The 26,042-nt window shown below is 39.4% G+C and overlaps 1 protein-coding gene across 1 annotated transcript in view; it reads right to left on the bottom strand.

Annotated features, from left to right (window-relative positions):
- Positions 1-25,993, bottom strand: part of TMEM63A (transmembrane protein 63A) — a 31,263-nt gene extending 5,270 nt beyond the window's left edge. Inside the window, exons 1-20 of the mRNA XM_008630393.2 lie at positions 25,103-25,993; positions 24,217-24,413; positions 21,915-21,994; positions 20,365-20,428; positions 19,172-19,209; positions 17,906-18,048; positions 15,364-15,415; positions 14,114-14,222; positions 13,652-13,722; positions 12,807-12,887; positions 12,054-12,177; positions 11,567-11,700; positions 9,216-9,353; positions 7,270-7,423; positions 6,421-6,527; positions 4,725-4,811; positions 4,027-4,089; positions 2,999-3,161; positions 2,040-2,145; positions 905-1,072 (exon numbers count right to left, since the gene is read on the bottom strand). Of these exons, the coding sequence (XP_008628615.1) occupies positions 905-1,072; positions 2,040-2,145; positions 2,999-3,161; positions 4,027-4,089; positions 4,725-4,811; positions 6,421-6,527; positions 7,270-7,423; positions 9,216-9,353; positions 11,567-11,700; positions 12,054-12,177; positions 12,807-12,887; positions 13,652-13,722; positions 14,114-14,222; positions 15,364-15,415; positions 17,906-18,048; positions 19,172-19,209; positions 20,365-20,428; positions 21,915-21,994; positions 24,217-24,402 (2,068 nt within the window). The 5' untranslated portion in view covers positions 24,403-24,413; positions 25,103-25,993. The remainder of the gene's footprint in view (positions 1-904; positions 1,073-2,039; positions 2,146-2,998; positions 3,162-4,026; positions 4,090-4,724; positions 4,812-6,420; positions 6,528-7,269; positions 7,424-9,215; positions 9,354-11,566; positions 11,701-12,053; positions 12,178-12,806; positions 12,888-13,651; positions 13,723-14,113; positions 14,223-15,363; positions 15,416-17,905; positions 18,049-19,171; positions 19,210-20,364; positions 20,429-21,914; positions 21,995-24,216; positions 24,414-25,102) is intronic.
- Positions 25,994-26,042: the final 49 nt, after the last annotated feature.

Raw genomic sequence — 26,042 nt, 5'->3', positions numbered from 1 at the left:
TCCCCTCCCCCTAAAGTTAGATGACAGCCTGCCAACAATACCTTTCTGACTACTGGTATGCTAGAAAACACCATGCAAACATGATCATTTGCCATGAGGGCACAATGCTGTTAGATATCAGGAGCTTCCTTCTAAAGAAGGGAAACTTGACTCTTCCACCATCACTGACACCCCCATTCCATGCCAAATGCTTCCTGCTGTATCATGGATAAAAACCCATACGCTGTTTCTTACCTTTTCTGACATCAAAGGTGTTGGTACAGCACAGCCAATACTATCAATGCCAAGTATTTGCAAAACATAGAATGTCCCTATTTTAAAAATAAATTACACACAAAACCCATGATATTTTAAACTACAATGTGGGGAAGAGAGTCATCATCTCACTGCAGTCTTCCATGTAAAATTTGATGGATGATGTAGAACACACGAGGACTAGCATCAGCCAATATTTTAGCATTTTTCCTGAGTGATGGCAGCAACCAATTCACCCAAGCAAATTAAACTTATGCCCAGGCTATACAAGTGCAGGTAGTGAAGCCAGTGATCATCTTACTACAAAGAGCTAATTCTGAATAGATTTTTGGTTTATGTAATGATTTTTACTGTCTGTCACTTCACAGCCCAACTGGCCAATTCCAAGTATCCTGATTTAAGGAATACATGATGTCCTGTGAAATGAAGGAATATGGAGCCCCATGGTAACAGTTTAATATATCAGCCATCTCCATCAAAGGCCCTTATGCAAATCTTGTGTAGTTCAGTCCCACAGGCAACCACCATGACCTCCCCTTTAGGGAAGGAAAAAGAAAAGTCTGCAAAGCTTGTGAAACTTCACATCTTATTCAGGGAAGCTGGCAAGAGAGCTGGGAGCAGCTTCTAGGTGGAAACAGGTAATACTTACCCAGCCGCACAAAGGAGTAAAAATAGAGCCAGAAAAGGCAGAGGATTGGAGCTGCCAGGGCCTGATTGACAGCTGCAAAGTGCATCTTCTTCTCCAGCTTGGCAGGGAGATAGGCGTAGTAGAGGTTGTGACGGTCCACCATGTGCTTCAGGAGGATGTAGATCAAACCTGGCAGGGAAAGCAGGAGAGCCAAGCAGAGGTTGTTGGAGGTTTGATAAAAAGCAGCAGCTCTGTGAGGAGATCTACACTATCCAAGTGAGTGGAAATGTAGATACCAGTGGTGGGTACAGCCCAAACACGAGGAGGGCACAGCTGCACAACAGCACCTGCTCCTAAGGCTGTTGCACCCCCATCCCTCCCCTCTCCACACACTTCTCTGTGGTGCCTCTTGTGCTCCCAGGGAGAGCCCAGAGCTCCATCTGAGTGCTGGCACATGAGGCCAAGCCAGTAGGTAAAACTTCCTAACTCTCCTTCCACTGTGCTGGTGAGGAAGAATGGCCTGACAGTGGCTTAACCTCTCCCTCTCGGCTTTCACCAGATTCATGAGTGGATTTCAAGTCAGCTATTCCTTATCCAAACAAACAGCCAGGAACTGCTGTGGCAGCTATGAATTGCAACAGCTCTGGGATGCAATGGCACATTCAGATTATTTACAACTGCATACAAAACAGAATGGAAGTAAATATCAATTACACTGTTACATAAAAATTGGCCACATTCTCCCAGTAATAAGGTTGTTGATTGAACCAGTTCTGAACAGTATCTAATTTAGATAATTATCTTGTATCTAGCTCTGTAAAGTTTTGGATTAGAAAATGAAAATGCCAACTATATAAAATTATTTAGTACTACTTATGTCTGATCTAAACCTCTCAACACCAGAGCCAGTACACTCAAATTTGAGAAATAAAATAAACATCTAATAGACATTAAATACACTTTCAACCTCTAAAGGCAATACAAGAGCTAAGTAATTCATCATCTTTTTCGGTGTTCTTCGACAAGAAGGGAAGGAAACTTGGATCCAAGTCCTAAGAATTATCAGCATTTGAACAGGAATAAGAATGCAGAGCTGGGCCTTCCAACCTTCCCACATGCCCCATCTCACTCCCACAGTGCTCACTGGAAAACTTACCAAAAGGGACAATGATGGGACACGTGATGCTATAGGCCATGATGACAGTGAACACACACAGCATCCAGGCATACATTGCTCCAAATTCATATTCAAATGCCTGTTGCTAGGAACAAAAACAAAACATCCAAAACTCTCAAGTCATCCATCAATGTGTCAGGAGTTAAGAATAGATTCACTAAAGCAACAATTCACCTTCTCTTATTCTCTCCCCCTGAGAGATCAGTTATTTCCCTAAGAGGCAGAAATGATGTAATTAGATGAAGTATTATGTGTTTTTATTATCTGGACATACAGAAAAGATGCTGCTTCTTTCATAGCCTTAAAGTAATTTCTGAGGGAATCTGCATCCACAAGAAGCAGCCCCTTAAAACCACAAAGCAGAGAATAATTGTGCCAGACTCAGAACCTTCACCTCACTGTGGCAGCTGTACACAGGCTTAAGTTCCCATTGTAACACCTGGAATTTCAAGCTATAGGGATGACACATCACCTGGAAGTCCACCTCTTAAAATGGAATACAGGCAAAAAATACATATTTTGCTAGGTGTATGTTCAGATTAAAGCAAGCTGTTCACACCTCCTGGCTGACAGAAGAAACTAACTCTAGACCAATTTGAATTTAAAAAAACCCTGAAGTTCAGACTACAAGATAAAATCATTAACTATTCTATAAAATCCTAATCATAAAACTCTGACTTAGAGCTATGAAGAGATTGATACCTGAAGCTCAGAGCTTGAGGTTTGATTTTTGACCATCTCTGACTTGAATAACTCCCTCCCTGTTATCTGTGCTGCAAATGAAGGGAACATGAACCTGTCGTGGACAAGCAAAACAAAGGCTAAAAAACCACAAACGTCAGGAGATGATAGTTAATGGTGTGAAGGATGGGTGCTCCCACCGTTTCTGACAAGGATCGATCACTGAGTTGCCTCCTGCTAAGGAGGAGCTCCAATACCTGTTTGATGTTTTTCCTCTCTGCTGTGGACTTGGCCATGATCATGCGTATGGTGTAGAGGATGAGGCCTGGCAGGCGCAGCAGCTCCATCCCATTGCCCACGAAAGCAGAGGCAATCACATAGTTCACAAAGAAGGCTCCCTGGTCAGGCAGGAAGACACATCTGCCAGGAGAGACACCAGACACTGACTGGGAGGAAGATAAGCAAACACAGGAGGTATACAATCTATCCCTATTGCCTTTGGAGATCTCTTACCATCAGGATAAGCACTATGTACCTCAGGAAGTGGCCAGAAGAGCTGTGATAACCTTGTTGTAAAAGAATACTGCAGAGCTATAAAAGCAGCCAGTGTAGTATATAAGAGCCTGGCTGAGTTGCAGTTCAGATGAGGAATAAACTGTTCACAAAAAGATGCAGCAGCCTGATGGGTGGCTGACAGCAGACAAGAGCATCATCTGATGTCTGCAACAGCAACCTGCCACAAGATGAAATAAGACTGCAACAGAATAATCATCTCTCCTAACTTAGTAACTCCTAATTGTCCTCCTGTTACTAATTTTGAAACAGCATTTGGAAACCTATATCCTAACAATTGCATTCTATTCTTTCCCTCCAGGCACAGGCACGAGAGCTGAAAATAACCAATACCTGCAAATTTGCAATGCAATGTGTGTAAAAACATACATTTTCCTTAAAATCAAGATGCACTGGATTACAGAAAGAGAACTGCTGCAGTTATTTGGTCTCACTGTAATCCTTGGGAAGATCCCCTGTCCATGATAGGCAACAATCCTCAGCCAGTTCCAATACCTTGCCATCCTTTCTGTGAAGGAATTCTTCCTAATGTCCAACCTTATTGTCTCCTCCCCTTATTCAGCAACTCAACATCATCCCAGAGTAGCAACCCTGAGCAAATTCTAATAAACACTAACCAAGTCCAGTAAAGAGTAAAAAAAAAAAATGTAAGTCCTAAGTATTCCTTTACAAAGGAATAGCATAGAGGGAACATTATTTAGCTAATACTTACTCCAGCCTAACTGCAGAATCAGACGATTCTCTGTCAAACAGCCAGCGGAAAAAAAAATCAAGGCTGGAAGAAAGATGGTGAATGTAATTCAGTCTCCCACATCTTAGCACTGTCTAAAATAGCTTCTCTTTTCAAGTAGTTTAAATCAAGATAGTTGAGAGAATTTAATCAAATAATCTGAACACTACTTTGGCTCTGTCACAGGTACTGATAGCTGGAAATAAGACAAAAGGTACAAAATCAAACAGAACAGAAACATCTACTCCATATTAAAGTTTTAATTATTAATTTTTAGCAATTATTATACAGATAGGACAAGTACATGTCACCCAGTTAGCCAAGGAAACAGTCAAATACTGTGGAAAGAAAGGGACAACTCCAACTGAAGTACAGGAAACACTCAGGAAACTTGGTTCTCAGCTAAGATTGCAGCTATGGGCAACTTTTAATTAGCCATTGGTCTTACAAGGTCTTAAATTTCTTTGTTAAAAGAAAAGTCAGGCTTTGGAAACTTTAAGGGTTCTGAGGACCCCCAAATGTAAGATGAGCATTGAAATCTAATGTGTAATGACAACATAATCACACACACTGGGGGGAGTGAGGGTACACTGACTATACCTCACAACTAGAAAACACAAGTAAAGACGTCTCATCATAAAAGTACTCAGTCATTACTTCATTTAACTATGATTCTTTACCTGGTCAGACCAAGGGAGGGCAGAATCAATACCATGAAGATCAAAAATATGTAGACTTTATGCATCATTATTCTGTTCTCTGCAGATCTATCAACATAAAAAGGCACTGAGTAAGAAACTCATACAAAAAGCTGCCACACATGAAGGATCTTGCCTGGACAATGCCAACACCTGTCAGACTTCCAGCTTCCCCTACCATATCACGTTGCTACAAGATAAAAAACAAACATCTTTGAGATATTCACCAATATGGACCAAGCAGACTTTCAGTAGCTTCTTGGGCAACAAAAACACTGCTGAATGTAAATCGAGACTCTGGATGAGCATCACTACAGGTCTGTACCACAAGCACGGTGATGTGCAACCACCACAGCTGGTCTCTCACCCAAAGACACTCAACCTTGCAACAGCTTGTAAACAAACAGCTCTTCAAGTGTCATGCCAGGAGGGATTAAGCAGTTCAGAAAAGGGCACCACTGCCAAGAAACCAGACACTTAGACAACCTCCTTGCCAAGTGTCAAGTCTTGGGGAACAACATGACACTACTAACACCATACCCCTACTGCAGCAGCAGGAACATGGATCTAGTGACACCCTGTTGTCAGAAAAGTGCAGCACTATGAACAATTCAGACTCTTAGAGGTGGCATCTGAGAGGGCTTTAAAACCATAGGGGTTTTATTACAGGAACTCTTGGGCATGGCAAGACCTATCAGTGTAACTGCACTGAGGCTTGAAATCAGACCTATGATCTCTAGTGACTTCAGAAAGTTATTTTGACTGATTGAGAAGGGCTCAAAGTTCTTGTGTGTAGCACAACTACCAAAATAGAGTTGATGAAAAGCATACAACTGTGGCAAATAAAAGGTAGACTCTGGACATGTCTTAGAAAGGAATGGTACAAAAATTTGAAAGGAAAAAAACAAAATTGACCTTAGAATAGAAAAACAAACAAAAAAATGGCTACAAGCTTTATTGACAAAGATTGAGTGAAGTTGAGGGAAGCTGGGATTGACTGTGCAGTACTGTGCTTTTATCTGACTGAAGGCAAACAGGGCATCAAATCTGGTATTCCAAACCAAGCTGTGATGAAGTCTCCAAGTCAGCAGCACATCAGTGGGCTTGACATCTCTGGGGTGCACCAGTTCTATGTGAAAACCATGCATCAACACATCTGCTGGGCCTTTGGCCCCATGAGCCTGCTCAGATCACCACTAATATCCAACAGAGCTGAGTTGTGCACCACGAGTAACATCCAGACCATTTTGTCATGCCAAACTACAAAAAGATGGATGCTCTTTTTCATAAATTGTCAGCCTGGAAGGGATCCAAACCCACATGGCCTATCCTCTCAGAGAGTGACTTAATTATGGGATTAGAGGCACTTCCCATGCTCCTGTTGAAGCTACACCTCCTGAGCCTGCTCATACTTTTTTTTTTTTTTATTAAACACAAAGAGGAGCAAAGTGGGAAGTAGGGGAAAGCATAAGCAAATCATGTGGTCAGATTACACTTGCTGTGTGGGTTATAAGTTACCTAAACCCTGAAATGTGGTTATAACACTAGAAAGAGACAAGAACAGGAAATTCCCTGCTATGAGAGGTCTGCGGATTTGACAGTTCTGTGAAAGATCAGCAATTTCCTTTATTTTAGTAATTCAGCAGATAAGGTAAAAACGGGGGAAAAGGTTGCTTACTTTGTCCAGTGGGACTCCAGCAAAGTTGAGTAATACACAATTGTTGGTAGCAAAGCTGAGAAGGACCAGAGCAAGAGTGTTGGGAAAAACTGACTGATGACAGGATTCTAGTGGGGGAGAAAATAAGTATTAAAAACACTTTAATGCAGTAGTGGTGGAACAGAGATGGTAGTATTTTGCTTTTTGTAAATTATAGCAGGATGAACTGGGGAAATTATATTCAGATAATCTTAAACTGAGTAATAAGTGCTTAGCACTGGCATGCAAGACACAAAACCAAAGTGAGATTGGGAATTAAATTCCATGAAAGTGCAGTCTCACAAGGAGTTTTTATGTAGTTTGCACTAGCTTGGGGAAATATTTAAAAAGAACATCTTGCAAGTTGCTTTAGCTGCGGTCAAACTAGGATCAGATATATATGCCATCTTGCTTTGAACCCTATGAGCAAAATAAAAACATTTTACATCAGAGTTAAAAATCTGAATTTCCTCCCTCCTTATAAAAAAAAAAAAAATCAAAATACAAGTTGGACTTGAAATTCTGTTTTTTGCAAAGATTTTTTGATTACACAGTTTAGAATTATTTGTTTGGATTGCAAATTTTTACCACAAACAAATACATAAATATGTTATCATAATATAAAGCCTCAGATTAAATTACTTCAGACTATTATCCAGGAGCAAAAGAGGGCTAAAGACCTGATTCTGGACTTATGTTTTTAATCAGCAGCCACATAAAACAATCCTGAGAATTTCAACTGAAGGTGTACAGTAAGACAATGAAACTCTACCAATTTACCAAAATTTTGGTCTGATGCACAGCTATATCCAAACATATGGCAATACTTACATTAAGGTAGTGAATAGGTTTAGTGACATTGAACTTGTCCATGGTTGAGATGATTATGGAAGGAGTAGTAAGAAAAAACAGCACAATAAAAAGAAGCAAATTAATGCAAGCCCATCTAAACCACCATTTCAGTCCATGCACTGAAAGATTTTTCCTGGAGAAAGAAGCAAAAATAAAAAGGATATTAAAACAAGCAGCAAGCATTTGCTGTTAAAAAAAGATATATACTATCTGTCAAGTGACAGGTGGCACTGCTTTTTCTAAACTGAGCTTTCAAAGTTATATAACAAAGCACTACACAAGTTCCAGTTGCTGATCCTTATTAGAAGTAAAGAGAACTGTGCAAGCTCTCTTGAATGATAACATAAATTGTGCTTGCAGAAGAACACATTTATTCTTTCATTACACAAACAATGTCTAATGTAGTTAAGGTTTGGGATGAAACACTTCCATTGTCCAGTAATACAGAAGTACTAAACAGAAATGAAACAAGGAGAGACAGAGATAGAAGACACAGAGAATTTCTGCAAGGAGAATACCTATCAGAGGCAGAATCTACCAAAAAACTGTGATGTGAAATGAAATTTCAAATTTACAAATATTGCACCCTTTCCTGCCATATTAAAACAGCAACCATAGATTTTAAACAAGTAAAGTTCTTAAATGTTATTTGAGATGGTTGTCAAAAGGACTGGAATGATTTGAACTCCAGCCAAAGCCAAATATTCAGAACAAACAAAACAGGGATACAGAAGCTCAGTAATATTCCTAATTATGACAAGTCTTTTTGTGAACTTGGAAAATCCCTGTGGCTCCTCTTCTTCAAGGTGGGGGGAGGAGAAAAGAAAAAGAACAGAAAAAAACCCAAACAAATAAACCAACCCAAAATATCAAAACCCCACCATTTTTTTTCTCTTAGACATGTTTAGAGAAGTTTTGCAAGTGCTTCAGTGCACTGAGTCTCAGACCATTTCCTCAGTCCAGTGCTTGAAGAAACGAAGAGGAAATGAAGCACACACACAGAAAAAGGCACATTAAACAATCCCTACCTGGAAAGCAGCTTGCAAGAGATTTTTTAATTCATATCTCAAAATAAGACTGCTGCAAAAGACACTAAGCTAAGAATCATGGGGTTTTGCCTCATGGTTAAAGATTCTGAACTTTGTTCCCAACTGCAGCATTGTAGTTCTAGAGAAATCCTCACAATTACCAGGAATCAATAGCACAGTCACCTTAAAACTCATTTTCTATTAAAATCATTAAGAAAAAGAAAGTGATTTTTAAAAAAACTACATACAGGTGAAATACAGTAATTTGTGCATGTTTGTGTCTCACTTGCAGTTTTGGGTTGGGCAATGGAAATGTCACAACAAATTTACTATTACAGAAGAAAGGATTATATTGACTCAAACCTAAGGGATTTGCAAAACAAACAGAAAATGCTTAGATATTTTTTAGCCTATAAGCATGACAGATGACAGCACAGGAACAGTTTAATTCAAAAAGCATTTATCTGGGACATATACTGAGTCAATAGAGATGTTAGAAGACAGACCAGAGTTTACAGAGTGGATCAAGTTACACTCATCATGTGGCAACTCAGAAAAATATATACATATTTTGAGGATACTCAGCACCAACACCAAGTTGCTTTCCTCAGATCTCAACAGTAGATATGCACACTGAGGGACAGACTTACACAAGATTAGGGTTTTCTTTAAATTTTAGGCAGGAAAAACTCTAGTCCATTACCCCAAGCAATGTCCACAGACCCCAAGGATAAGAAGAACACCAGTAATGAAAATAAAGAGGCAGATCAGCCACATTCCAACACCACATAAAGTTTTAGTTTAGGGTTAAAGAATAACACTCTCATCTGTGTTTCTCCTGTTCCCATTCTAAACCTACATTATCACCAATCAATGGATGTAAGACAGAAATCTTACCAACAAATATTCTCAGGATAAGGAGCATATCTGACCTCCCAGCTGGATACACACAGCTCCCTGCTGTAGGATGATGGCTGGGGTTCTCCTTTACACTTAATGCTCTGACATTTGCAGGCATTGAAGTCCTTAAGGATGCTGTAAGGAAGAAGAGGAAGATTTTTCCAATTTTTTAACACCTGAAAATGCTGAATATGTAATGAGAAAGTCTGGGAATAGTGATAAAGGGTTGTTTTTTATTTTAATGACCCGCAGTCAAGATAGAATTTAAACAACAATGTAACATATTATGCACTAATGACCATTATATAAACAGTTGCTGCCACATGCTTGAGATCTGTTTTGTTAGAAATAAAAAGCAGTCTTGGTTTAAACTGTTTGCTGTTTCTACCAACATGAACAACAGCAATGGGTCATATTAAAAAAAAAAAAAAATCAAAGCCTGAGAGCATTGGAAAAAAATTAAAGACAGACAGTTTCCTAAACACATCTTTACATAATACATCTGTTTTCAAATCAAACTAGACTAATGAAATGAGACTGCAGACTAATCCCTTACTATCTAAACCAGCCAATTTTGCCTTGAGTACCAATTCTCAGAAGAATTTTTAGCATGCTGGTATTCTCACAATTCAAAATATTAGCCTCTTTCACCCACTCCTAAAATAATCATAGTGCTTAATTCTATCTTCTAATATTATGAGTTGACCGACACTCAAAATATTTAAAGAAAGTTTAAACATGCCCAGAATAAATACTTTCAAAGATCTCTCAAAGGACAGCAGGGCGAGTAGAAGGGCGAGACACACATTCAGAGAATATTTTATTAGAGTAGCATAGAAACAATAGATATTATATTTAGATGGGGAGATTCTAAAATCTGTGAACATGCTTGTTTCTCAGTTGAACGTAAAGAAGACAGAGAACCACACACACAAACACTAAACTATCAAACATAACCCCCAGATCTTTTCCTTACCAGAATTCAAGCAGTGATGTCAGATTGCCAGCATCTTGCAGCAGCAAGTATTTAAGAAAGTTAATTATTCTTTGACAGTTTATTTCAAAAATACATACAGAGCAAGCTTCAGCCATCATTAGCAAGCTTCTACAACCATCTGAGCCCCCAGAACTTCAGTTCTGGCTCCCTGTTTCTCCCATCCTATTTCAGGGCTCTGTGGAGCAGAGCATCCTAAGGGCACCAAGTAACTTTCTAATTTGATGGGAGCCTCAGCTTCGCACGTAATCTTGTCTAATTTTCCAGGGAATGGAGCCCACCACATTAATTCCAAGCTAAAAAACAAAAATGTTTTCAGGCCTTGATGATTCAACTGAGAGATGCCTGCAGTGCAGCTCAGAACACATGCTCAAGGACAGACTATCACATCAAAATTGTACACAATACATCAGTAGCTAGAGACGGAACTTCAGTGCTTATTTCTTCTTTCGTTTTCACATCTCAAAATGTTATTTCATTACAAAATTACAAGAGGAGGCAGATTTCATCACACAATCACTACTCCGTTAAGGAGTAGCAAGCAAAACTTTCTCCAACACACCAAATTCTTGCAAGAAATTCTGCATCCTGCACTTCCTTGAAAAACAGCCTGGAAGACTGTGTCTCTGACACGACTTGAAGGCCAAAAGAATGCAGACAATTTAAGTGACAGAGGCTAAGAAGAATTTAAAAAGAGCATGATGTGTTATGCTGTGATACAAATATTATTCTGCTTTCCTTTACCCACCTTGTGTTAGCAAAAGATGGTCACAAAATGCCAACAGAACATGAGAGGCTACACACATTTTCTCTACAAATGACTGAATAAAAGCACAGAACAACTTTGGATATTAGATCTACACATATATCTATAACAACAGGTAAGAGATGCACAGAATATGTATCTATCACCTGTGGCAAGGTCCCTCACTGACTCTACACTTCTGAGATGACTTAACCAGCAGAGTAATTTGCACTCACTCTGATAGCTTGGTAATTGGACCATTTGCACAGTAGAAAATGGAGATATCAATAACTCATATTCAAGAACCAATCAGTCTGGTCTCTTATTAACCTACACTGATGGACTGGATCCCACACAGAAGAGAAAGGCTCTTTATCCCATTAAATGCCCCAAGCCTTTTAGTCCCTTAGGTAGTTTCTTCACTCACAGCATAGAGGCTAAAATGCACACTTACAGGAAAACTTACCAGAAAGCAAAGCAGAGCAAATCCACCGAATGGTGAAAAAGAAGAAAGGAAGAACCAACATAAGCAAACCAGGGACACAAACAAGAGATCAGTTGTACTATTTTAGTAAAAAGAGAACAAACATCACAACAGACAAAACTTACTAGGTTGCCATGGATTTCTCTTGAAATGTTACAAAAGCCATTCCCAGCGGGTTACTATGAACAGCTTGTTCCTCTTTTGAATATTCTTCCTCAAGTTCATTTCTAACTTTGGTATAATAATCTACAGCATCCTCCTGTGGGGAAATTGATGACTGTTACATGCAAGTACGAGATGGCCAGTATCTTCATCAACACACAGCTTACACAAACCATAGTCACCCTTCCTCATACCATTCCCACAAATTACAGATCATGTCACAAGGCAAACAGGAAGATTCTCTTGTACTTCAGTTCGTGCACTAAGATTACATTTCAAAAGTTTCAGGGAATTCCTCTTTACCACACAGTACGAGAACATGGCAGATGACCTATAGGCAATGAATGAATAAAGAACTTTCTGAAGGCCACTGAAACATGACACAAAAACTATTTTCTGCTCCTCTAATAACCTACTTAGCCATAACTAAAAAAGAACACTATCTCTTACCCTTTCACATCCTCTCATTTCGCAGCAGCAGAATTGACCACATGGCTTAGGGTTGATTTGGACCCTCTTGCCATACTTCTGATGCAGATGTTCATAGTAAATCAGGCTTTTTTCTGCCTGTTTTCTGCACAGGAAAATACATTCATAACATTTTGCAAGAAAACAGTATCAAATCAAGCTTTAAAAGATTATAATCCCTGAGAGAACAAGTTATGCCATGGACTGATAGCAAAGTAATCAGTCACCAAAGATATTTACACACACTTTATTTTGGTTAATCATATAAGTATAATTTATTTTCAAGTCTGGAATATCATTATATAGCCTACACTTGCAGTGAGGTTACAGGAAAAAGAACAAACAAACTAATGCTATTCTTGAGAGCCCAGAAGACAACACTTGTGTCTCCTGTGATCAGCACCTCTCACCAAAGAAGCAGGGTTAACAGAGTTATTAATTCAGTAGTTCAGTTTTTCACATTGCACTGCCTGACTATAAATAACTAAGTACATACATGAATAGATAATCAGCAAGTCAAAACTTAACTTATGCATCACACAACATATCACACCTACAAGAGATGGGCTGAACCCCACAACTCCCTTTAAAACACAGCTGAACCTAACTGAAGTCCAGACCAGAGCATTCATCTTTAGTACACACCAGGTTAGTACTGCTGGTACATGTTGATTAAGGACTAGCAAAACATTAATAAAATTATGCTAAACTCATGGAGGTTACAAAAACAAGTACCTTTTTTTGAAAAGGTTAATCAGCTTGGCTACGTCGTAACACAGCTGGACCTCCAGCACTGTGCAGGTTGGGTAGGCATCCCTGAGAGGAAGCAGCACATGAGACCAATAAGAACAGAAAGCACAATGAAGAAACTGCTCCAAAGAGCAGCACTGATATCTAACTGACATCTCATCTCTCATTTAATTTCTGAATGAGGTATCAGAGAGCAGAGACTTCCACAGATAGTTGGGAAGTTACTTTAACATGAGATGTGCAGCTTTATTCCAAGTAAAAGTTGTGTGGGAACATGAATGGAAAGTGTGGATACACAGACACTTTCTTAAATTCTGATTTTAAGATCAGCTAACTAACTTTACTGAAATATAGTCTTTTCTAAATTCTGGCTAAGGAATAAAGTATACTTTTACAAGGTGGGTTCTATAATATGAATTTTAAACAATGCAAAATTAAAAAACCTTATCTGCTTGGGCAGGTAAAACTACCAGGACAATTTTATATCTCCTATTCCTAAACAAAGATGGAAAGAAACTTTTTACAAGGGCATGTAGTGACAGGGTAAGGGGGAATGACTTCAATCTGAAAGAGAATAGATTTAGATTAGATATTAGAGGAAGTTCTTTACTGTGAGGGTGGTGAGGCACTGGTACAGGTTGCCCAGAGAAGCTGCGGATGGCCCATCCCTGGAAGTGTTCAAGGCCAGGTTGGATGGGGCTCTGAGCAAGCTGGTCTAGGGAAAGGTGTCCCTGCCCATGGCAGGGAATTGGGACTGGATGATCTTAAAGGTCCCTTTCAACCCAAACCATTCTATGACTCTAATGTTATTGCTCAAGCACGAAACTTACGTGAAATGGTTTTGTATTGTCTCTTCACTCGCATTTTTTGGAAGACCAGTTATGAACAACGTGCACTTAACCTGGGAGAGAAAATGCAAGTCACATTTGGATAAACCACATCACAAAAGAGAAAACAAGAATATAAGGAAGGCCAAGACACAGCACAATTAGCTGTGTAGTGTGTGGGGGGGGGAAGGTAGGAAATTCGGATTATGGTGGGAGCTGCATCTATTTGACAGCACTTTATACACTGGTAATAGGCTACAGCAAAATTTCACAAATCCCTCCCCAACCCCCTTCTCTCCATCCATTCTCACAATTCACTCAATAGAGCATTGCTTTCAGTCAATTCCTTCACATTCATGTCACATTCTAGCATGTAGGAGGCACCTTAGCAATTTGCTTTTTTAGCATTATCCCCTAGCAAATAAGCTGTATGGTTTTTTTTTTCACTCCAACACAGACACTTACTATGTTTTCTTCTTTATATGTGACGTACTTCATGTGATGTCTCATGAAGACAACAGTCAGAATCAGGTAAACAACAGCAAAAACTGTGTGCAGCCAAAGCAGATTATTGCTGTCAGACAAAACATTAGGAATATGAGAAACAGGAAGAAGTAACTGTCCAACTGGTACAAGCAGCTATTAAAATGATAATCAGATCAAAACCTCTCACTGAACACAAAGCAAGAAGAAAAAGGTAGTTACTGGTAGTCAGACACACCTATGCAGATGCCTTGGACAGCCAACAGGATAATTTGCTTATCATAAACTTCTATGGGTCAGGGAGCTACAAAGCAAACAGATACTCTATGACACAGACATATTTAGGCAGTGTTTGGCTTTCACTTTTTCATGCAGATGACCTATAGCACGTATGATGCTATTTGCCAAAATGTTTGTTATTCATTTTTTTATTTACTGTGCTGAGCACACAACTGAACTTTCCTTGAACACAGTCCTTACTCAAATTGAAAACAGCCTCATAAAGGGAGTAAATACTGCTTTTCTGATAGCTCCTTCTTCAAAGCTGACAGAAATTCTGTTCTGTGAACAGCTCTTCAGTTTTGTGAAGAGCATTAATTATTGCAATTAAACTAAAATACAGGAACCTATTTTACAGATGAAAAAAACCCAACCCAACAAGAAAAATAATCTCCCTTAGTTATTTGGTTTCATAATGTGGTTTAACAAAATGAAGAAACTCTGTTGGACATAGTATCATGGATGGGTGTGGATTGATCAAATAATAAATTAGAAGACTTGTGCAGCTTCGTGATGCAACTATTTTACAGATTTTTAAAAGACATAGAAGTCATTTTAATTGTAATCTCAGAGACATGCACACACATAAATCTAATGTAAGGGAATTTAAATCATCCCAGTAACACATTCCAGCTATCAGCTTCACCTTCCTTCTGAAGCATGGTTCCTCTTCATGGGGAAATTTCTGAAAATAATATCACTAGCTGTGCAGTCATTAGCCAAGAGAAACATGTTGTGTGAGAAGAGGGAGCTGAGAGACTAGAAACCCAGTCTCAAGATTTCTTATCAGCACTGTAAGTGCACATCCTGAAGCAGAACATATCCCAGTTTAAATTGATGCAGGGGGATTAAGTTATTCTAACCCCATGAGCAATGCTGCAAATAGCAATTCCTGTGTTTAGAGACCATGGCAGGAAACATCAGCATGAAGGGACTCTGCAAGACTTACTTACCTAGTCTGTAAGTTTACTATAGTTGTTCTTCCAAAACTATAGGGATCTTTATCTAAGAAGAACAAAAACAAGTAGGAAAATTAACTGGTGCAACAGTTACTGTCAGAAACCCAGCTTCTATTCTATTTTTTAAAGAAGTTGTTATATTTCTTTTTAATGCTGAGCAAGTTCACTGATAAAAAGACTTAGAATGATAATCAATGTTGGTTTACTCTGCACTGCATTTTAAAGTTGGAAAAAACACCCCTAGATTATACCACCTTTGAGCCATCAAGAAAAACAGTAGATTGTTTTGAAAATCTGAACACTAGATCTTTGAAGCAGTTCCTTTTCTCCCTCCCTTCATGTCCATTAACAACATTGCTTAGGGATTGAACGTATTTCCTTCACGTTTTTCTTTCATCTTAACTGATTTCTTATCTCAGGCTTTTAAGATGCATTAATTCAATGCTGACAAATCAAGGCCGATAACCTTGATAAGGTCAAAAATGGGTTTACATGACATTATTTCTCTAGACTGTCAAGTATTTTAGAAAATGATAATGCAAGTGAGGGAAAATTGAGTAAATGTTCATAAAGAAAAAAGAGTTAAGTGTATCTGGAAAGCTAAACAATCCTTCTAGCCCAGACTGTTAAACCACATTGCAAGTTACGTTAGCACAACTGAAAGAACTGCAAATGCACAAAATCAGCTTACAGTGGAAGAGGAGGAAGAAGGGGAGAGATGCTAAAGCTTTGGTTTTCAGCTGTATTTCCTAGACTCACAAAAGTTAATGCAGAAAAACAGAAGCTGTATTGTCCTGCTTTAATAGAAACATTAATATAAATATTTATTAATAATTATATAAACAGAGAATTACCAAGAAAGAGCTCATAAAAGGGAAGTTAGAGATGGAAGTTCCACAGGGAAACAATACAAAAAGGAAAAGGTACAATGTATCCTATTACAGACAAGAGCTATGTCACAAAGTTCTTAAAAGCCCTGAACAACACTTTAAACATGATCTTGATGAGACTGATACAAAACCAGGTATAAAATGGGATTGTAAGGGCCCATTATCAAAAATGGAAGAGTGTATAAACAGGGTTTAACAGAGTTCTCACTCAAAGAACTCAGTATTCCCATCAGCAAACTGAATGGCAGACTAGGAGACGTGATTATTGTATTTGTAGGTGCCACTCTGGAAGACATAATCAGGACTAGACTGCAAGAAACATGAAATTAACTTTACCTAGTCAGCATTGGCAATGTCTCTGCAAGATTTGTCCAATTTTGAGACACAAACCAAGACTTAAAGGAACAATGGGAGACTGTGTAGCTAGATTAAAACAAAAATTCAAGGCATGGCTGATGATTTTATGATCAGCCAAATGGAAAACATTTCTCATTAAAGACCAAATTAACTGGTCAGTTTATGAAAACAAGGAAAAAGCAGACAAACAACCCCATGTTTATAATCCTCAGTTACAAGGATTTTGCAAAGAGGAAAAGAATAATGTATTATCTCCAGTGACAGGTCAAAAAAACCTGATTTTAAATTAATTGAAGCAAAAGAGGTTCAGACTGGTTATTAGAAAAAGATTTCTCAGCAGTGAAGATGTTTTCCATTGACAATCACCACCAATAAAAATCACAATGACAAACACCAGTTAAGAGGACATGGGTAAAGTTAATCCTGCCTTGAGCCTTTTAAGTCTTGTCATCTATGTCTGCATGAGGTCTGCAATCTTGTTTCTGACAACTGTTTAAAGAGCCCCCTACACTCACACAAATTTCACATCAGACTGAGGGGGTGTGTTGGGTTTGTGTGGCCAGGTTTTGGTAATGGTGGGGCTACAGGGGTGGATTCTATGAGAAGCATTCTCCATATCCCATAAGCTAATTCCAGCCAGTTCCAGGACAGACCCACTGCTGGCCAAGGCCAAGCCAGTAAGGAATGATAGTAACACCTCTGTGATAACATATTTAAAAAGGAGAAAAAAGTTGTTGTGCAGATCTAATTGCAGTCAGAGAAGAGCAGAGTGAGAATATGTGAGAGGAACAGCTCTGCAAACACCAAGGTCAGTGCAGAAGGAGGGGCAGGAGGTGCTTCAGGCACCAGAGCAGAGTTTCCCCTGCAGCCCGTGGTGAAGAACCATGGGGACGCAGAGCTCCACCTGCAGCCTGTGGAGAAGACCTGCTCTGGAGCAGGGGATGCCTGAGAGGAGGCTGTAATCCTGTGGGAGGCTTGGGCTGGAGGAGAGTCCTGGCAGGGCCCTGTGGACCCATGGAGAGAAGAGCCCATGCTGGAGCAGGTTTCCTGGCAGGACTTGTGACCCTGTGGGGGACCCACGCTGTGCCTGAAGGGCTGCACCCTGTAGAAGAGTGACCTCTGGTGCAGCAGTTTGTGAAGACAGCATCCAGCCAGGGTCAACCCACTACAGTGGTTAAAACACCACCTTATTAAGTCCACCAAAATAAATTTTCAAAAAATCTTAAGAGCTTTTACTATTACATAAAATAAAGAATTCTTCTCAGAATCCAAAAACCAAAAATTCTTACCGAGTAGATCACCCGATAGGTTGACAGGCAATATCACACACACGGACAAAATGCTGATAGCAATCAGCAAGCAGATGATGTGACGCTGGAAGGCGAGGTAATGGATGGCATCTTCACCACACCTCTCGTGAATCTCATCATCACTGCATCAGACACAGAAAAGCACATGGTCAGCCTACTTAGTCTTCTTGGGAGTGGTTTATGAACACACATTAAATCCTCACTCTACTCAGTGACATCCCCATCCTCATCAATCCCTATCGGCTTTCAAAATGGCCATGTTCTTTCACGTGTAAATTCAGGTTTCAAAAGGGTATTTTGCTTGTGCAGTACCACCATACAAAAATTAACACTAGGGAATTTAAGACTGAAACACTAATCTGAAAAGCAAATATGAATCCAGATTCTTTTGGACTAGAAAAGGACAAAGTCATTTTCTGTGACCTCCTGCTTTATGACTGTCACAAGCCTAGCTCCCCAAATTTAAGATCAGTGACAGTATTCACTCATCTCCATAAAGGCTCCCCTGAGAGGAAAATTACAACAGAATCACCTCACTCTTATGACACCCAGGTAACAGGAGATATAAAAGGCTTTGGAATGAACTCTCACCATCTCTCCACTGTCAGCAGATTAGATCATTAAAACAGGAGAACTTGGAAAAGGAAGGAACTGAACTAGCAAAAATAGATAGGCTTAACCCCTACTGCTTTTATATTTCAGTGTATCCAAGCTAAAAATTGATTTATAAAAATCCTTATCTACTAAGCCCCAAGAGACACAAAGAACACACATCACATTCAGTTTCTGGGATACACTGGGATGGCTAGTTAGTCAATTCCAACTAAAGCCCCAACTAAACCACCAGTTCTCCACAGAAACCCTTGCAGAGAAATCACACTGCCTGCCTGGGGCCCTACTGGCTTCAAACAGGGGAACACCCACAAGGTACTCTTTGAAGAGTAAAAACCTAGAGTGTAATTATTAGCTCTGAATCCATGTAAATGCCATAGATTCACTTAGATTCACACACTGTCCCAAGATTGGAAAGTCCCTGGGCTGCTAGCTTAACCCAAAGAAGTATTCCCATAATTGTTTTCACTTTCTTTTTTCACTCAGCCAGAGGCACCTGTATCAGTGCTTGTATTGAAATTCTATCTACTCAAAGGGGGAAAAAACCCCCAAATTTTTGAATGAAAACTGCATTTTCAAATTTAAAAAGATCAAAGCAAACCACAGCTCACTATTTCTGTTTCATATACTTACTGCATCCGAAAAGCAGCTGTTATCCAAGAACAAAACCCCTATAAATAACGAAAGAAGTTTTTAGGAGATAACATACAAAACCCAGAGTCTAATCCATCCAATTAAGAGAAGTGTTTCTATTAAGCCAAGCTCTTAGCTAAAAAGCCAGTAGTCTGTTGCTCTGAAATACAAGGCTCTAATACAAGTTAATCAGTTAAATGCTTGTTAGAAACACTGCTGTGATTACATTAACAGAAAGGCTTCTTATTTAGGCTTACAAATCCTCCAGTGAAACTGGATAGCAGAATTCACATCTCTGAGCGTCCCACTGTGGTTCAAAAAAACCCCTTCTTTCTCAAAAGGGCTCTTCTTTCAAGTGAACATTATCCAACTAAATAAACATGTTACTCAACAGCTGAAGTTGCTTTAGGGTTTTAAAAAGATGAAGAAAAGTACACAAATACACAAATAGCAGAGCAATCCTGATCAAATACTAGTATGCTTTTGATGTTCACATAAATAATTAATTTCAAGGCTAGATATTAAGTTGATGCATGTACAGAATGTTAAAACACAGGATGCCACCAATGGACAGCTCTTGCATGGTTCAGTTTGAAGTTGCAACATGAAATTATAGAGGTGTACCAATTCAAAGGCACCAGAAAGACCATGGAGGGAGCCATTTAAAAGTTTGGCCAAAATATTACCCTCCACTCCAAACCAATTTGATTATTAAGAGTGCACAGCACTATTATTAGCCTCACACTGGCATCCAGTTTTCTCAGCACTGTGAGGAAAACAATGTACTATACAGAGCAACTAGGTATTATTTGCAATGTGAACACAATGTATGTTTTTGAACTGTTATCCAAATACAAATTATTTACTAGTTTTTTCCACTCTCCCCTCCCCCTTTGAAACATTAACATTTAGTCCCTCTCTAAACTAAAAAAAAAAAAAACCAAAACAACAAACCAGACTTAGAAACAAAGACATAAGATACTGGTTTATGATATATGGCAATAGTTTGTCAGGAAACAGAGATTATGCATGGCTCTATAAAAACACAGCAAACGATGCATTAATAACTTTTGCATAGAGATGAATTTCCAGTTTAATGATGGTTCATTGGACTATATGGAATGGCAAATAACTGCAGACTCCATTAAACAGATTCCATTCAGAAAGTATTATCTGAACTCTAGAATACTTACCTTATCATATTCAAGATCTTCAGGTACTGATGATGATGTTGACAATCGGTTGTACCTTGATTCACTAAAATACATTAAATGATGCTTTTAAGTATCTTTAATAACAGGTGATGGAGTTCTACAGAACTGTTTCAATTTTAACAATCCTGACTAGGGAAGTAGTACAAACACACTTTTTCACTTATGAGAGCTGTGGTTTTCACCTTGTAGCACACACCTGATTATAGTAACTTGTGGATGTCTCATGTTGAACAGAGAGGACACGTGAGCTCCCGACATGAGAGCACATACTGAACTAGAAAGAAAATAACACTTTGTGGGGATATTAAACCTACAGTGATATAAGAGAATGCAACACAGGTGTGGGAGCCTAGCCAGGATCAAATTTGAAAGCTGGCTTCCTGTTTGGATATTCCTCACTATAAGACAGCACCTCTTTTCCCTCCACCTTCCTTCCTTCGGCCACTACTCACAATTTCTCCTATCAATTAAATCCCTGCAAAGCCACCTCCGCGCACAAACAGTCCTGTAGCAAGGCTAGAAACATTTAGAAACTCTGTAGCCCTCAAAAGTAGCAGAGTGCCTGTTTTCAGTTTGTTGCTAAAAAGAAATGTTGCAATGGTAATTACAGAACAACACGTGTTAGAATTGAGCGTGTTCCTAGGTGTCTCTATAATTTTGGCCAGCAGGCTCAGCTCACAGTCCAGCAGGACAAAAACACAGACTCCTGGGTGTCTGACTGCTCCAGGGCCTGTTGATCCCAGGCCTCCACAGCCCAGTACCAGAGCACCTTCATCATTGCTGCCTCAGCCAGCTGGATTAAAGCCTTCTCAGTTATTGCCCGTTTTATTTTACATCATCTACCTTTCACAACTGTACATGGATTCCTAAAAGCAGGTTTTGAGTTCTTTCCTGTTGCTCAGTTGTGAATTTACCACAACTTGATTGCACCAGGAAGAGGCTCACTGTTAAAGTTTCTCCACTTCGCAGACAGACAGCTTAGATTTTAAACATCCCAACATATCATCTTACAGAAAAAAAAAAAAAATCAAAAGATCATTTGAAATATTACTAAAAATCAGTGAAGAATTTCAGAAACCTGCAACAGTATCTTTTTATTTTTGAGCCCTTGGGAAATTTTGTGGCACAGGCTGTGCAGGGAGCTCAAGGAACAGGGCTTGAGCCAAGATAAACAAAATGGTTAATATCCCTCTGCACAGAAACACACTGCAAACATCAATGTGCAGCATGTCATCTAACATGACAAGCAGCCTACTTCCTTACCCGCACTTCCTTAACTCACAGCTGTGGGATGAAATTCATGGCAATGGCAAACACAGGACTTTGGGCTGAAACCACGAACAGTAACTCTCTGAGGGGGATCTATTCCACACAAAGCAGTGTGAGGGCATTTTTAACAAACAAGTGCATGTGATTACAAACACATCTAATTGATACAAATGCACCTAATGTAAGCCACATTTACTGTACTTTCCTCCCCACTCCCCAAATGGTTTCAACAAGTCAGTCTGATTGCATTCCTTTTTTACCTTTCAACTTCTGACACCAGAGCAACACGACCGTAGTCCCAGAATCTCTTTCTTATAATGGAAAACAGTAATATTAAAATCTAGAAAATAAAAAGGGAGAGATTCAAATATTTATTTTTCCCATTTCATAATATTTTTTCTTAGGTGTGTAAGAACTGACAAAAAATGCTGTCCTAGCTCCTAAATCAATTATCACATGCCAGCCACCTCAGTGGTGCCCATGCTACAGACCAACCAGTCTGCGACCAAAGGACCAGGACAGCTGCCTTCCTGTTCTAATTTAAAAAGGAGGAGAGCTGCATGCAAAACTACTTCTGAATTGCAAGTGTATGAAGGTTTGTGACAGGAAAAGTAAAAGCAGTACTTGGGAGCAAGTCAAAATTTTCCTGCACATACTTTTACTGTAATTCATTACTTAATGACCAGAACTGTGATGGGACACTTGCAATTTTATTTGCTTTTCAAACAGTGATGTAAACAGACTGCAGGGGGCTTAGCTATTTTCTCAAGTTTAAGAATTATTTTTATCCAAGTAAAGTATTATTTTAATTCTCAAACCCCAGAAACTTGTATTTGATCTCTGCAATGTGTTTCTTATCCGCACCCTGTATTTCCCTTTTTGAAAGAGACTAAGAAAACAAGAAAAAGGCTCCATCAGTGAGTATTTCATAGATTCATTTCTTTCTTTTTCTTTTTTTTTTTTTTTAAAGAAACAAGTTGCTCTGTAGAAAGTAATGAAGCAACAAAGCCTGTTTTCTATACATGTGTAGCATACGCCCTCACCTTCTGGTTCCTCCTACATCCCATTCCTGTTTGGCTGGAAAGTGGTGTTAGTGATGTAACTTACTGGGATCAAATACTGACTGGCAAGCCAGGATACACGTCCAGATTATCTCTGTGTCAAGATTACACAGCTAATTTCCACATTTCACAATTAATATAACCTTCTTATGAGAGCCTTCCTCCCAACAGGAAGAATTAATTTTGATCTTCCTCCTTCATCTGGTCGTTAAACTTGATAAACTTAAAGCAGGAAAGTTCTCTAGATTCTTTGACAACTTTGGTTAAAATTGGCTATAGTATTCTACAGTTATGAGGTAGGACTGCCAGACAAAACTGGGAAGACAATGAAATATATAAACCTCACTTCCTTTGGAAACCAGCCTCGAAATAACTTATCAGAAACCCATCAACTGACAGTTACTAAAAGGATATGCAGTAAACATGTCACGAAAATAAGAACACAGGAGTGGATAAGTAATTTTCAGTACTTGGTACTTGAAGAAGAGAGGAGCCTTCTGCACTGCAGCCAACTCTCTACCTAACACTGAGTGCAGAGCTCAACAGCAAGAAACTCAAAAGCAGAGACTCAGTGTCTTAAAACTGAGCCACAGCTTAAAAAAAACGAAGTCCCTCCAAACACTTCAACTAAATCTTATTAAATGCTGAGATGCTGATCACACAGAGCTGCAAATGCTGTACATCCTCAGAAAATGGATTTATGGTAGCATACACTAAATCAACAGCAAAGAATGCCACTACATAACCTTTAGGAACATCCTCTACATTCCTACAGAGCTACCAGCTCAGAACACAGGTACTTTAAGTTTCTTTACCGCAGATTTCGAGAACTATGTCATACCTTTAGTATTATTTTACTACCACAGACTCACTTCTCAGGCCAATTTGCAGGTCTGGTGGCTGAAGACCACCTAGACCAAGCTTACAGACATAACCACAAGTTTTATTGCAGTCTCAGGCCTATCCTGGAGCCCCCAGACAGCAATTAATCATATTCCACCTTTTGTCAGGACTGAGCTGGTCAGTACATTATTTCATCTTCATCTACAGCTTCAGGAAATCTAATTTTTAAAAAGTTTGTCTTTCAAAAGGCAATACAGTATGGAAAATCTGTCATTTCATGATCGAGTTAGTAATGGTGTCTCCTGCCTGAAAATGTACCCAGGACTTAAACCCAAATGTTCTTGCAGTTAAGATAAAACATGAAAATTTGAGTTACCACCACAAGATTCACTGTGAATCCACACACAGACCCTATAACACTGCACTCTCCCTACATCTACACATCCAGCATACAGTGACACCATTATCCCATCTGCATGCAAACATTTACCAACACTTGAAAAGTGCTTTGATGTTCCCAGGATGGCCTCAACTCATTTCTTATCCCGAACATTCTCAGAAACAAATCCCAACTCGATTAATAAGAGAATTCTGAGCAATCTAACTTTTGAGAAGGCCAGAAGTGCTTTGAATACAAGAAACAGAAAACCAGGCTTACAAAAAAGAAGGTTACGTCAAGCAGCAGGACAGTTGGGATTCCACCAAAAGTTACTCCTTGGAGCACCGTGCTGCCCTGGGCAGTGCTATAGCAGTAAGTCTCATTTGTTCTGTTGAAAGGTTCACTCCTATTCCCGAAGATGCCCAGATGAGACTGTCCAAAACCCAGAAAATAGAAAGGGTTCATTTTGGCTATCCCTTTAAAAGACAAAAAAGAAAAGAAAAGAAAAGGTGAAACCAACCTGTGAAAAGCCTGGTTGGTATTTGTGAGATATACTAATATTACAAGTATAAAAAGTGCAGGAAGATCCAACCAGAAAACTGCTTTGGAAAAGAAGGTGCCTCCTTTGACAATCTCTTCCTTTCACATGTGAAATATTTTGTAATAACTGGCAGGTTCAGCTACCAGCAGTGTCCAGACAAGAATTCCAGACATCCAACAAACCACATCCTCTACAGACATCTGAGCACAACAGCAGAAGACCCCTCCCCAAAAAACCTCCCTCTCATTTAATCTATGTCATCAAACTACTTATTCCAGCCTGGTCTGTGATTCTAGGAATCACACAGGGCATTATATATTCCACCAACAGTAGTTTGAAGATTTTGTTCCTAGTTGATGAGCATGTGCGAATGCACCAGCTTGTGAACTTTGTATTTAAATGTCAAAACCTTGAGATCATTAACAAATTCACCACTAATTCCACAGAAAAGAACTACTACACAAATACATATGCTCCTTTCTGTTCTTGGAATATTGTGTGATTTTCCTTTTTCAAAATAATTCAACAGAAAGGACAGCACAGTAACTACAGTACATTTCAAACAAGAAAGAACAAGGAGTATTTCTCAGAGAACAGCCATCTACCTAATTTTAGTCAACTGACCTGATCAGATAACGTGGAAACATACAAGAATGCACGAGATTTGGCTATTGATACAAAGTTCTTTTTATCAGTGCAGGCAATTGCTCTTTTATCTTGGGGCTTTCCACTTCAAACATTTCCTTTCTTGGATCTGATTAACTTGCTGATTCCCAAGAACTGCTTCATGCAGAACACACTTCTGACTGATAAATTCACAAAGAAACCATTTCCCAAATAAAAACTTAATCCTTCAAAAGCAAATATTGTAGGTCCTCATCAAACAGGTCCAGGGACACTACTTTTGGGATGTCGTGCCTCTAAGAAGAATGCACATGTCTCTGGCGACAGCACTGTTCTGGATGCTGAAAACAAAACAAAACAAAATAAAGAGTACAGATAACTACAAATTCTCCTTTTAAACAGCAGGGAAACAGCATGGAGAATACTCCTCCCAAAACAGCATTTGTTTAATGTTGGACCGTGTGACACAGGGAGGAAGAAATTTTGTCTCAGCTGATGTGTTTCATCACAGGGGAAAAAAAAAAAGAGAGAGAGAGAACGAAAAAACCCCCAACAACGCCCACAAAAGTTGTGCCGTGACTCTATCCTTGATTTCTAAGGACTGAAATTTAGTGCTGGCGGAAAAGAAAGTATTTTTGAAGAGCCTTCGGGTATCTCCAGCACAAGCCTGCACGCTAAACTCTAAGTAACACACTGGAGTTTATCTGTCACGGCTTCCAATTCTCGAAAGCTGTTCTTTTTAAACAAGCCAGCTGCCAGGAAGATAAAGGGCAGGGGAAGAGCTCCCACGGGTGGGGCTGCGCCGCAGGAACCCAGCGAGCACAGGCACGGGCTCCAGTGTAGCGCTGGGAGCCCGGCTGCGCTCCCGGCTCCGGCAGGGACGTGGAGCCGCGGCGGGCGGGGCCGGCTTCCCCAGGAGCGCATTGGAAAGCGCCAGGCT

Source organism: Corvus brachyrhynchos, unplaced genomic scaffold (assembly GCF_000691975.1).
Source record: "Corvus brachyrhynchos isolate BGI_N302 unplaced genomic scaffold, ASM69197v1 scaffold101, whole genome shotgun sequence".
Taxonomy (NCBI): domain Eukaryota; kingdom Metazoa; phylum Chordata; class Aves; order Passeriformes; family Corvidae; genus Corvus; species Corvus brachyrhynchos.
Note: the sequence above shows the minus strand (reverse complement) of the source record. Positions and strands in the feature narration are given on the sequence as shown.